Genomic DNA, 14,492 nt, shown 5'->3' with positions numbered 1-14,492 from the left:
GTCCAATTTATTTCCCTTATAAATATTCCCAAGGTTCAGTTTAACGCCTTTTGTTTGCATTCTGATCTGGGTTCTAATTATTCTGCTGTTTTTACATATCTCTTGTATTTAGCAACATATAAATTACAGGGCTGTCAATCTTCAATTATTTTTCTAAGGGAGACTTAAAAACGACCAGACCAGACCAAACCAAACCAAAAACCAACCAACCAACCTAAGAGTCTTAAAAATCCCCTGATATATGCACACAATAAAATCCTTCACACCAATAGCGAGAACTGAAAGACTGCCATAAAATCAATCCAAACTGAAGGAGTCTTCCTCCAAATGAGAGAGACTTGGCAGGTGTGAAGGGGCTGTGTTCTGGCTTTTAATCCTGCCTTTTTGACACTGAAGATGTCAAGGAGCCTATTGGTTTGTAGGAGGGGCTGTAAATCAGATTAACTGCTGGTGTTACATATGGCCACTGACTTGCATCTACTTCTCATCTAATAAAAGAGGGAAACGTATGCCCAAGTCCTTGTTCTACTCCTTGTGAATATTTCCTTATAGAGACTGTGTTGTGTTTTTCAGCATTTGCAATTGCTGTAGGCGATGTTGGCCCATTGTGTGCTAGAGGAGGAAGGTGCAGCTTCCATTCAGAGATAAATCCAGGTGCCCTAGTATTGGGCAAATTTATCTCCAAGAGTGATAAATTATTGACTGACTTTGGCATGTACCACTTTGAGTTTCCCTTTTAGCGCCACCTGTTCCCCCGACCTCTTACTGCTGTTTAAATTGTAGTGGGGATTGTGTAGATGTTCTTCAAGACCATTTCAGAGCTTCCATCTTTCTCACACACCTTGCGCTCTAGCTCCACTCGCCAGGTGATAGTGTCCTTTAATTAGCCTGAGATGTGGCTCCTGGGTGTCATCAGACGTACTTTCCCTTGCCAGTTCTGCATCACCCTTGCTCCTGCCATAATAAAAACCCTGAAGTGGAGGGAGTTGCACCTATCAAACCTGAGTTTCCCTCATGGCCTCAGAGAGTGGGGATGTGACTTGCCCGGGGCCACATAGCAAGTCAGTGGCAGAGCCCCTGATTCCTTGACCCCCACTTCGATGCCCTCTCCACTGGACCACACTGTTTCACTAAAGTTTAATTGGTTTTAATGGCAATGTGTATTCAATTTTTTAATTTTTTAAAGGCTTTCTTGTGTTAGTGTTTTGAAACGTTCAAACCAGTATGTTTTCATGAGGGCTAATGGCTCTGCCAGTTTTCAAAGTATTTCAAAACCAGTTGTACCTTTTTATGCAAAAACGTATATCTACATCCAGCGTTTTATATTACACGTATTTTTAATATTAAGGCAAAATATGATAGCTTATTTCCATGTCAAATATGCTGTATCAAGCACCATCCTGGAAAATTCTGCTTAAACCAACAGTTACAAAACATAAAAGAAAAAAACAATACAGATGTTGATATTGCAGGTTTATCTTGGAAATGTATTGGCCCTCGTATGATCCCATCTCTTTAAATGTTGCGTCTGTACAGTTTGCAGCAAGGGAGCATTCTGTTGGCACTGGAAGATTTAAGTTAGTTAATTGAGGAAAACCATTGGTGGAAGAAGACCTCTATTCAATGGATTATCTTCAGGTAGCCGTTGCCTCCTTCTGCCTTCTCTGTGGTGGCATTGCTCCTTATGTTCTAAAATCCTTCCCTTTCTAGAAACAGAAAGAAGAAAACGTGGGTGGGTGTTAAAAAAGCCAAACTAGATGTTAAAAATACCTCTGACCCCTGCTTCAGATACCATTAAAGTTCTTTTAAAAGCCTGGATGTACAGCTAAAGATCAATGTAAAAAATAGAGACTACCTTAATGCCTCCTTATTGAATCCCATAATACACCTCTACCTCGATATAACGCTGTCCTCGGGAGCCAAAAAATCTTACCGTGTTATAGGTGAAACCGCATTATATTGAACTTGCTTTGATCCTCCGGAGTGCGCAGTCCCCCCCCCGCGGAGCACTGCTTTACCGCGTTCTATCCGAATTCGTGTTATATCGGGTCACGTTATATCGAGGTAGAGGTTTACCTATCTAGGTATTTTGATCCTTAATGGGGATTTTCCTTAATTAGTGAACTGTTATTCTTTAAATAAAGTTTTTGTTAAATTATAGGAGTTGGTTGAATTTATTGCCAAACAATGGGATTTAAGAGTATAAAAACAACAACAGAGTGTAGTACCAGATTTCACTCCCAGATTCTAAAAGGGATGTGGTTTAATAGATGGCAGTGTGCGTAAATCCATGGTTATCCAAACTCTTTGTAATAAGCTAAAGCAAGAAAATCCTGATGTATACAATATTCAGAGACAGACAGACTACATATTTGAGTGTTACCTAAAAATAATGTGGTAAAAGCCAAAATATATATAAATCCAAAATTTTAACAATAGTTAAACAATAAAGAAGAGCTAATAGTTCCTATAGAATCAGTGGTACAATACAGTTGTATTATATTAACTGTTTCCTTTAAAAATAAAAATCACTAATTCAGGAAACATGAGCTCCTTAAAGAGTTTTTGAATAATATTTATAAGCTCAACCCAGTGCTGCTATTTTGTCCTGTCTGTATTTTGAATGCAAATAGGTTCTTAGCATTCAAATTAAGGAAACCCCTCACCCCCAGTATGACTTCTGCTAGTCTACATTTTTTGTTTGTGTTGGAATAATGGCCTGAATTTTAAATTCCAGATTCTGTAACTAATGCAGGTTTTCAAGGGAGATTTAAGAGTGTCAGTCATTTTCTCATTGACAGTTTATTAAGCCTGTTGCTAGGATTCTTGATACAGGGGTGCAGAAGTGCTGGTTAATGTACTACATGGGAGACTGGCTGAGTATTGGCTTCTTTAAGTCTCCTGGACTGGATAGTCGATCCTTTTCAGATTTTTTTAGTTAACCAAAGCTTGGTCTGATCCCCTGAGCCCATCTATTGTAGAAGTTAAGTAATACTTTACATTAACTGGACAGTTGCAAGCTTCAACTGTCTTCACAAGATTTATCAGCATTGCTTCAGATGATAACTGCAGGCACATTCCTGTCACCCAGCTCTCATGATGCTGGTGAACATGAGTTGCTTCTGCAGGGCACCCAGAACGTTATTCTGAGAGAAGCCATTTTTAAAAAATGGAATTATGTTATTCGTACTTGTAGGGATTAGCTCTGTCATAGAATTATCCATTCTTCTTCCAAAAAACCAAAGAGCTAATTTCACTAAGCCAGCCACAACTAAATTTTCCCTGTCTAGGATTTGTCATTTACTGTACAGTATTTGACTGATGTTGAGCAAGGTTTTTTAAATTTTATTTGAGAGGATTTGTTACTTTATTTCTTAAATCCAAACATAGTTACACTATTGATCAGTTTTCTACTGTCAAGATGTTCTTATGGACCAGGATGTAGGCAGTCTCGCCTAGTAGTCAGAGCAGGAGTCAGGTCTAGTGGGCGGAGCAGCAGTCCAGGTTGGGGAACGAAGGCAAGGGTCAGCATCGGAGTCAACTGCCAGTTACTACAGCCAGCGGTTAAGCCAGAGTCAGAACCAGGAATTGAAGCTGAGGATCGGAGCTGAGGTCAGATGCCAAATGCCAGAGCTAAGGGTCAGGATCAGAAGGCGGAGGCTGGGGTCAGAGCCGGGACTGGTCACTGATGAGTGGAGCGGGGGAGTAGGCAAGGATCAAGAATGGAGCAGAAGCAAGGTGGGAACAGGAGCTAAGGTGCAGGTGAGGGAGGAGCCAGGAGCAGGAATGAGACTGGGTGCAAGCTCCAGTGCAGCCATAACAGGAAACTACCTTATTGCTCCTCCTCCTGGCTTAGATAGTGTAGTTGGACCAATTGGTGGAGCTGGGCGATCCTCCAATCAGAGCTCCCGTGGATGGGAGCCCGGCTGGGGTGATAGTCCTAGTCCTAGCCCACCTAGTTTCAGTAGCCATTGGGTGGAGGCCAGGGACTCCCAGGCTAGGGTTCAAGACCAGGGACATCACAGGTAGCAGAGTGACTTCTTTCAGAAATATATGTGCTCTACAAAGAATTCTTAAATAGTACCTTCATCATTAAAGGAGGATGAAATACTGTGTTCTAAGTAAAGGGTTTATTTAGCATGCTTGTCAAACAGACAAGATTTTTTTTTTTCCAGTCTGTGGTTGCTGTGAGGCATGAAATAGCTGTTGTAGGCTGGGGACTATTAATCTCTAAATTGGTGGTGGGAATCTTCCCTGAAGATGGAAAACCCTAATGCTCCTCCAGCCCCATTTGTGAATTCTGGGTTCGAAGTACAGTACCAAATGTTCCCCATTGAACATCGTCAATGGAGCAAGGAATCTGTGTCCTTGACACAGCAGCCCCTCCGTTGCTAGTATCTCTCTGTTAGGATTAGGGCTGCACTGAATGAGGTGCTGTTACAGGCATTTGTAAAAACAGGGATACCTAGAGTGTGGATTTATCCCTGGCCATCTTGGCTAATAGCCTTTGCTGGATCTATCCTCCATGAACTTATCTAGTTCCTTTTTGAATCTGGTTATAATTTTGGCCTTCACAACATCCCCTGGCAACAAGTTCCAAAGGTTGACTGTGCATTATGTGAAGAAATACTTCCTTATGTTTGTATTGAACCTGCTGCCTATTAATTTAATTGGGTGACCCTGGTTCTTGTGTTATGTTCTTGTGTTATTATTCACGTTCTCCACACCATTCATGATTGTATAGACCTCTATATGTTAGACCATCCTTGCAGGAGGGAAAATACCAGAGACCCGCACGACAGTAGCATTTAACTTCAAAAAGGGGAACTACACAAAAATGAGGAGGCAAGTTAAACAGAAATTAAAAGGGATGGTCACAAGAGTGAAATGCCTGAAACTTCATGGAAACTTTTTAAAAACCACATAATAGAGGCCAGGGCCGGCTCTGGCTTTTTTGCCGCCCCCCATCCCCTCAGCGGGGAGCGCGGCAGGGGAGGGTGTCGAGCCTGGCCGCGGCCCCGCTCTCCCCGGCCAGCCGGAGCGCCGGGGGGAGGGCAGCGAGCCCGGCCGCGGCCCCGCTCTCCCCGGGTGAGCACCGCCCCCCTCCAGGTGCCACCCCAAGCACATGCTTGGAGGGCTGGTGCCTGGAGCCGGCCCTGATAGAGGCTCAAACTATATGTATACCCCAAATTAAAAAAAAAAAAAAGTAAGAGGACCAAAAAATGCCACCATGGCTAAACCACAGAGTAAAAGAGGCAGTTAAAGGCAAACAGACATTTTTTTAAAAAATTGGAAGTCAAATCTTGCTGAGGGAGAAGATAGGAATAAAAACTCTGTCAAGTCAAGTGTAAAAGTTTAGTACGTCAGGCCAAGAAAGAAGTTGAAGAGCAACTAGCAGAAGACACGCTAACTAACGGCAAAAAAAACTAAGTACATCAGAAGCAGGAAGCCTGCCAAACAATCAGCCGGGCCACTGGACGATCGAGGTGCTAATGGAGCACTCAAGTAAGACAAGGTCATTACGGAGGAGCTAAATGAATTCTTTGCATACGTCTTTACTGTAGATGATGTGTGGGACAGTCCCACACCTGAGCCATTCTTTTAGGTGACAAATCTGAGAAACTGTCCTAGGCTACGGCTACACTGTCGCTTTACAGCGCTGCAACTTTCTCACTCAGGGGTGTGAAAAAACACTCCCCTGAGTGCAGCAAGTTACAGCGCTGTAAGCTAATCCCCTCGTGGAGGTGGAGTACCTGCAGCGCTGGGAGAGCTGTCTCCCAGCACTGGCGCGCGACCACACTCACACTTCAAAGTGCTCCCACGGCAGCCCTTTGAAGTTTCAAGTGTAGCCACGGCCCTAGATTGAGGTGTCAATAGAGGAGATTTTGGAACAAATAGATAAATTGAACAGTAATAAGTCTCCAGGACCAGATAATATTCACCCAAGAATTCTGAAGGAACTCAAATATGAAATTGCAGAACATTAACTGTGGTATGTAACCACCTAAATCTCTATACCAAATGACTGGAGGATGGCTAATGTAACATTGATTTTTATAAGAGACTTCAGAGGCAATCCTGGCAAACAGGCCAGTAAGCCTAACATCAGTATCAGGCAAATGGGTTGAAACTATAGTAAAGAACAGAATTATCTAACACATAGGTGAACACGATTTGTTGGGGGAAAAGTCAACATGGATTTTGTGAAGGAAAACTCTGCCTCACCTGTCTATTATAATTCTTTGAGGGTGTCCACAAATGTGGACGATGGTAATCCAGTGGCTTTCAGAAAGCCTTTGACAAGATCCCTCACCAAAGGTTCTTCAGCGAAGTAGGCGAGGAAAGGTTCTCTCATGGATCCAGTAATTGGTTAAGAGAGAGTAAACAAAGGATAGGAATAAATGGTCAGTTTTCATAGTGGAAAGAAGTAAATAGAAGGGTCCCCTGGGACCAGTGCTGTTAAGCATGTTCATAAATGATCTGGGAAAAGAGTGCAGACAATATAAAATTACTCAAGATAGTTATGTTCAAAGTCAACTGCAAAGAGTTACAAGGGGATCTCTCGAAACTGGGTGACCAGGCAACAAAAGGGTAGCTGAAATTCAATGTTGATAAGTTCAATGTAATGCACATTGAAAAACATACAAAATGCTGGGGTCTAAATAAACTGTTACCACTTAAGAAAGAGCTCTTGGAGTCATTGTGGATAGTTCTCTGAAAACATCAGTGTGCAGTGGCAGTCAAAAAGCTAACAGAATGGTAGGAACCAATAGGAAAAGGATAGTTAATAAGACAGCAAATATCATAATGCCACTATCTAAATCGGCCACACTTTGAATATTGCGTACAGTTCTCATCATCCCATCTCAAAAAAGATATACTAGAATTGGAAAAAGTACAGCGAAGAGCAACAAAAATTATTATGGATATGGAACAGCTACCATATGAGGAAATATTAAAAAGACAGGGCTGTTCAGCTTAGAAAAGAGACTACTAAAAGGGGATATGATAGAGGTCTACAAAAGTCCATGCCTAGAAGAGTCACAGATCCTCTACTTTTGTTGCAATCCCATTTTGTGTCTCTGTTTATTAATTGTATTGTGATAGCACCTAGAAGCCCCAATATGGATCTGGACCCCACTGCACTATGTACAAATACATAGTAAGTGATGGTCCCTGTCCCAAAAGCTTACAATCTAACTGAACATCCAAATCTATGTTGGAACATAAGCAAAAAACAGTCTTGCTCCAAGCAGCCAGCTTTTACCTGTAATTTGCAACCCAATAAATGAGTTTAGTCATGATTCATTTTAACTCCTCGTTATTCCCACTTTGTGTGTGTGTGTGTGTGTGCGCGCTTTTATCTGTTTTGTTTTTCAGAATGTGTTTTAGATCTTTTATTTCACCAGATAAAAACAACTCCATTTTTTATAAACCTATCAATTTTTTTCATTAATAAAATAGGTTCGGAATGAAATCTGACACTTTTTAGCATGTTTGTCTTTATGTTGGAATTTGAAAACCACACTCTTACTGTTTCCATCTAACAATGTCAAATGTGCAGATCAAACCTGGAATCTTATAATCATACTACACACCAGAAAATAATTTTGTATCAATTGTGTGAAAATATGCACAAGCTCATTTCACTGCTATATTTTTTTCCGTAACAGGTTGGTGGTTGGAGCCAGCTGTATCCTTTGTAAAAGCTGTAATGATTTATGAATACGATTGGCGTATTTTGTCTTTTCTGTGAAGGCTCAATTGTCTAAATTCCCCCACTCTTGAACTGTTTACCTGCATCAGTGGTTAAACTACATTAATTGCATTTTGAGCAGTACAGTCACAAGAATTCAGATCAGATGATGGTGCATTCTGAAGATCTTGCAAACATTTATCTATGAAGTTTCCTGTAATATGAACACTAGCTTGGTTTTGTTCTTTCTTTATACAACAGCAACGTTATTGCCATGGATATTTCATTGATTAAAATAATCCAAGTCTCCTTGTGGCAATATCCTTGTTTTGGTTGTTTTTCATCTGAAATCATGTAATCTATATTCCTTTAATTGATGATTCAAAAGATGTGTCCCTTGAGTGTGCCGGTTTTCTCACAGGCATTGGACAGGATACCACGGTCATGGTCAGAAGTATCCCACTTCGAGGGTTTGATCAGGTAACCATCAGTATAGCTTAAATCTCTTGAGAAGTGTGGGGTATTTTTGTCTTCTATAGAAATAGCAGCACTTTCCTTCACAAAATATTACCTTGTAGGTGTGTTATAAATATTAACCCCATTTTACAAAAGGGGACCTGTGGAGGGGAGGTCTAGTGACTTGCCCAAGGCTACAAAGGGAATTGGATCAGAACTGACATTGAGTCAGGAACAACCAAGTTCTAGTCTTGTATTCAGACCACTAGACCATGCTTCTTTTTTTCTTCTACTTAATTCAAACAAGAGGGAAGTGGCCAATTTGATTTGCTCTGGTTGTCCCATGGCTCAAAGCGTCAAAGGCTGTTTCTCCAAAATTAGCTTAGTGTCCACTCTTGTACTGGCTGAACCATTCTTGCTTAAACTTTCCAAGTAATTCTCTCTCATTCAGATAACAAGCCTAGAAAATTTCAGCCGGAAGGGTGAAACCTTTGGAAAGTTAATCATCTGAAAACAGAGGCTTAGAATATGCAACACTAGCTATCGCGGTCATTCCCACTGTAATTAGATGGATTTTTGTAAACAGTTGTATATAGTAGATGTGCATAATCGTTGCATGTTAAAGATTATTATGGTTTGTTTTATAAGTACAAACTTTTTAAAAAGAATATTTTCCATATTTCTGTGAAAACGAGATAGGGCAGATGATTTTAAAATATGGCTACATCTCAAGAATTTGAAACAAGGCACAAAACATAGCCTAAACTGGCTAATATTCTGGGATTTATTCTCATTTTGCTATGAGGTCTACACCTGTAAATCCATACAAATCTTAGGGTATTTATAGAGTGCCATGAACGTGTGAATCCTTTACAAAACACAGAGAATATTCTTTTCCCGTGGAACTTTGTCTTATGTGGATAGAAACAATACATGTGATAACAGTTTAAACACGAGGAGGAGTGGAGGCAAAACAGGTCTGGAGATAGGTGTAGTCAGATTGTAACTAGGTTGAGCCTGATAGAGACTGATGAGGTAATATTGATATACCAGGTTTCAGAAGAGAAATAACATTGGCATTTGCTACTGTATTGCCAGCCACAACTTTTAGCTTGAAAATAAAATGTTAACGTATAAGCCAAGAATGAGCATTTCTTCTGTGTGGGTGGTTGTGTGATAATATCCTTGTTTATAAGTAATAAACAACTCATATGATAAAATACAATCTGACTCACTACAATCAAGAGCAATGACATCTTTGAATAAACCTGTCAATGGGGCAGTTCACGGCTTGACAGCGGTGTGGCGTTGATTCAAACACATTTATCAAAGGTGTCTCCTGAAAAACCACCATTTCCTTTTGTAGTAAAGCTTTTCAGGATACCTTAATGATTCACGTTTATTGCAGAGGCGTATGATAGGTGTAGTGGCCACAGGAAGCGCTGTGCTAGTTGGGTTATGTAAAGGTTTCCCATTTTCAGACTACCAGAAAAACTGAAATTCTGACAATGTTAAGTTGAATTAGCTGATTCTTTATAACCTTTTGATATATATCAAATGATGTGGAAAACAACCAACCTAGCACTCCTTGCTTTACATTGTTAAAAGTGATCTACACATTTGAATCCGCTTAACATTCTAGGAGGCAGGTAAGTATAACTTGCTCCCTTTTTATAGATGGAGAAGCTGACACACAGCGACTAAGTGGCTATCACAAGGCTATGCAATAGGTCTGTTGATGGAATAAGGATTGCATCTTGGGATTTACTGGACATGCTTAGTGCAGTAGATGATGTTGGCTGTCTACACAACACTGAACAGTTTTAAAATCCCAGTCTGACTATTTTGAATAGTTGCTTGTAAATAGTACATCAGAGCTGTCATACACACTGTTCTTTATCTGAAAGTAAGCAGCAACATAATTCAGTCCATTCACACATCTATGGTTCTCCAGTTTGAGACATTTAGTTTTTGCTCACTGCTTGCCCAGAGGGGAGTGGTGTATGTAGGATAATGTTAGTCCCCTTCTGCAGAAGCAATGCTGTCTAAGAGCAGCTTTATTAAAGAAAAATAGTAGTCATAGATGCCCTACAAAACAAAATAGAGGGTACAAATAGTAAACAAGACTGGAGTTTGGGAATCATACCCTGTGTATAAAAGACACATACTGGTATGTGTACACTCATGTCAGTACGGATGATGACATGTCTACCACCTAATTGGTACTATACTGGGCCAAAGATGCATCAAAAGATCTGTAGAGGGTAATGAAAAAACATATGTATTTAAACGCCAAAAAGCAAAACTGAAATTAAAAGGAATTTTTTAGCATTTTTGTCATCTTATTTGAGTCGGCCCTCGATTAATAGCAAAATGATCATACATTCCAGCCCTTTCAGTCCCCTTGGTGATGATTAAGGCCCCATGTAGCGTGTAGCACATTGGAGTTAAGTATGTAGCAAGGCTCCCAAGCTGATTGTATACAAGGGAATTATACCACAGCGTACCACATTGCTAATTGATTATGGAATATTTGATGCAATGCTCTGTTAAAAAAACAGCTCTTCCCATGGATAAATATAAAGACTTACCTTCATGATCAGCCCAGTGTTTGGACTGTGCTCAGAATGTGTCTATGAAACCAGTGAGATCTGGCAAAACAGGACCATTAAAAATTAAGGCCAAAGTGTGACCTGTGCTGTAAGACATGACTTGCAGTGGGTGTAAATATACTGATTCTTAAAATTATAGTGACCCTCTATCCCACCACTGTAGTTTGTCAGGACCTCAGTTTGTCTGTCATGTGAGAAATCCCCAAGTTCTGTCAGGTTCACTGGATTGGTCTGGCACAGCATGAGAAATCCCAAGGCATGAACATTAGGTTTTCTGTTAATGGTGAAAAAAAATCGTAATTGTATTTTTACATGCTGATATTTTACATTCTCTATTTCCTATGCAATTTGAATGAGGCTAGAGGTGGTATATTCTAAGGCAAGGCCAGCCAAAACAAAGAAAAAGGTCCTCAGGGGACAGCTGTTTAAATCAAAATGATCAGGGTTTTTTTAGGAAGCTACAAGGTTGCATAGGTTTGAAATAACAAAGTATGCTTGACGTGGTTGATGTATTCACTAGGTTTTAATGAGCACAAATAAGTTGTGGATTTTTGAGAAGACTTAAAAGTTGCTTGTTTTTAAATAAAAAAATGTTTAGGTTTTTTTTTTTTTACTTCACAGCAAATGTCCTTCTTAGTAACCGATTACATGGAATCGTGTGGTACAAGATTTTTAAAGAAATGCACCCCAAGTAAAGTTGAAAAGCTGAAGAGTGGCAAACTGCAAGTTACCTGGAAATATGCTGACTCAGGCAAAGAAGAAATGGATGACTTTGACACAGTGATGTGGGCAGTCGGTAAATTAGATCATTTTAAAATAACTGCTTCTTAAAAATGCTTTCCACTCTTGAAATGAAATCCCTCACCCCTGGTGTTGTGTGGTGTCAAACAGCCTCCCCCTCTACAGGACTTGGCACCTGGCCATTGATTCTCACTCTCTTATGCTTGACTTGTTCAGTTACAGTCCAAAAGTTCCCTTTTATCCTGATGTTCAAGGGGGCTGCCGTTTCTGCCTCTAAACTCCACGTCCTCCACTGCAGTGATCTGCATCCAGTTAGGAGAGAGAGAGAGAGAGGCAGCCTTCTCTAAGAACCCCAGCATCTCACAGGAAATGTAGTAGCTGGAGGTACTTGTGTATCTCAGATGCTCCCAGTGAAGAGCTCAACTGTTTGTCCTCCACTCGCCTAAACTGCTCTCACCTGAGGTGAGCCGACTCCTGAATCAGTCCCATATACAGAAATGCATGGTAGCCTTCAAGTCATTAAACTAGTCACCAAAAACTTTATAATCAAGAATGAAATGAAACAGGTTTTCCACTTCAGTAACATCAAATGTTATAGAAAATACCAAGCATAATTGTGTAGAGTCCAAAGTATTGAGTAATGTATAATATAAGGCTTCCAGTACATGGAATGGAAAACATTTTTCTGCCTCACGTCCCACAACTCTGCCATCACTACCATTGTCAATTTGCCTTCACTTCCTGTGGTCCCTTGTTTAGATTGTACTCTTTTCGGAGTACGGGACCTATTGTCTTCGATTTTTGTAAAGATCCATGCATATCTATGGCAGGATATATCAGCTGAAGCGGGGAGAAATCTGGCTAACAGATTGGATTTAACAGACCAGATAAGATTTAAATTTGTTGCTCAAGAAATCTGTCGGACACTGAAAAAAAATCAGTTTTACTATGATTTAATTACTATTCTAATTATAATACTTCTATGATGCTCTTTCCTCTCTTGATATTGCATTATAATGGTTGGTTTCAGAGTGGTAGCCATGTTAGTCTGTATCAGCAAAAACAACGAGGAGTCCTTGTGGCACCTTAGAGACTAACAAATTTATTTGGGCATAAGCTTTCGTGGGCTAAAACCCACTTCATCAGCACCAAAGAGATTGTGATTTGCCTAAGCTTACTAAGTGGGTCAGTGACAGGAGTCATTGATAGGAACTGGATGTCCTGACTTACTGCACTCAGTGGACTGTCCAATAAACCACAGCTGCCATCCTAGTTGTCTTTTCTTCTGACTTAAACTAACTCTTTTGTATCCCTATAACGCAGAGAGAGGGATGTAGGTTATAAATCCTGATCAACTTTTGCTTTGTTGTGCTACTATTGTGGCTCTCCATCTGAAAGTAATGGGGTTCTTTTAAGGTCCGTTAAAAACTATGTTAATAACTAATTCCCTTCTCCCATAACTGATCAAAGACACAAGTATTTGCGAAGACCAGAAAGCTCATGCTGTTTTAGAGTTGCGACAAGCCTGAAACCTTTAGAAAAATGTTCAAGAACTGAGATCATTTCATTTTTCACACCTGCATGTTTCCCAAACATCTTATCTGATTTGCCTCAGACTTGCCAGTAAAATTCTACCCTGGTGTATAGTCACACCTGTGAATTTCTGGTGGATTGAATTACTTTTGGCAAAGTTGGAAGTGGGAGCTGTTTAAAATTGAGCTGATAAAAGAAACCTGGCTTTAACCTTAACCATAATCTATAAAGCTGACTAATATACTACTGCAGGTCAGTTGAAATCCAATTCACTGCTTTGATTCAAAGTAAAACTAAGTATTAGAAAGCAACGTTAGAATAACTAAATTTGTTTTGTATTCTGGAAACTAACAACGGAAGTTTCCTCAGTGTTCACTTTTGCTCTCCACCCTTTAAGAATTAAACACATTAACAGTTAAAGCTGGTTAATTAATGGGCAGTCCCGGTATGATTCATTGTATTTTCTCTGTATCAACACACCCACACCAGGTGTCTCAGATAATAGACTGGGAAACTTAGTAGTGTTGAGGATTTCCTGTCTGCAGATGTGCCAATTACAATGCTGATTGAAAAAAGTCAGCTTGTAGAGTTAGTTAGAAATTAGCCTCTACAGTTAACTAGTTGTGGTCCGAATCATAGTAAACATTTCATTGTTTAATGTTGACATACACAGACTGGCACAACAATGCTAGAATTGTATTAATTAATTATTAATTAATTTAATTCTATTAAATCCTAGAAAATATATTATTTTATAGTGTTAACATTGGTAAATAAACTGGCTACCTATTTAGTAAGGGAAATTTGATAGCAGTGTTCATGAAGTTTATCCTCTTTGCTAAAAATGTATAATTTGCAAATTTATAGAACGGGATTTCCACTGTCCTAGATATTCATTCGTCACTCCTGCTAGAGCTGTTTTTTGAAATTATTCAACTTTTCCACTTATATGGCTCAAGTCACCAAAACGTGGTCTATATTATGCCCCAAACAGTTTTAGATCTGGTTGAGCTGAACCAGGTTTTTAAATCAGTTAGAATATTTGGGAAAATTGCCCTAGTATAGACAGCAGGTCTTGTAGGACTTCCAGAATTGTATGCAGTGTGGTTGTAACCATGTCGGTCCCAGGATATTAGAGAGCCAAGGTAGGTGAGGTAATATCTTTTTGTTTCATTAACCAACTTCTGTTGGGTGAGAGAGACAAGCTTTCGAGCCACACAACTTTCTTCCAGCTTGTCTCTCTCACCCGACAGAAGTTGGTCCAATAAAAGACAGTACCTCATCCCCCTTGTCTCACTTCCATAATGTCATTTAAAGGCAACAACTCAAAACCTTTGCTTGCAGGCCTCAAATGGGACTACATTACATTGCTGAATAGATGCAGTAAGGACTTTCAGTGATATGGAAGATTAATCTTCTACCTCTGTTGGCAATTACATAGAGCTCATCATCAT

At 39.9% G+C, this 14,492-nt stretch overlaps 1 protein-coding gene across 4 annotated transcripts in view; it reads left to right on the top strand.

The window, feature by feature from the left end:
- TXNRD2 (thioredoxin reductase 2) overlaps positions 1-14,492 on the top strand; it is a 69,488-nt gene that overhangs the window by 28,348 nt on the left and 26,648 nt on the right. For all 4 annotated transcript variants that reach the window (XM_054006884.1, XM_054006883.1, XM_054006882.1 and 1 more), the window contains exons 9-11: positions 7,674-7,693; positions 8,085-8,176; positions 11,386-11,560. In XM_054006884.1, the coding sequence (XP_053862859.1) occupies positions 7,674-7,693; positions 8,085-8,176; positions 11,386-11,560 (287 nt within the window). The remainder of the gene's footprint in view (positions 1-7,673; positions 7,694-8,084; positions 8,177-11,385; positions 11,561-14,492) is intronic.

This window comes from Malaclemys terrapin, chromosome 16 (genome assembly GCF_027887155.1).
Source record: "Malaclemys terrapin pileata isolate rMalTer1 chromosome 16, rMalTer1.hap1, whole genome shotgun sequence".
Taxonomy (NCBI): Eukaryota; Metazoa; Chordata; order Testudines; family Emydidae; genus Malaclemys; species Malaclemys terrapin.
The sequence above is the reverse complement of the archived record's forward strand: the minus strand, read 5'-3'. Positions and strand labels throughout refer to the sequence as shown.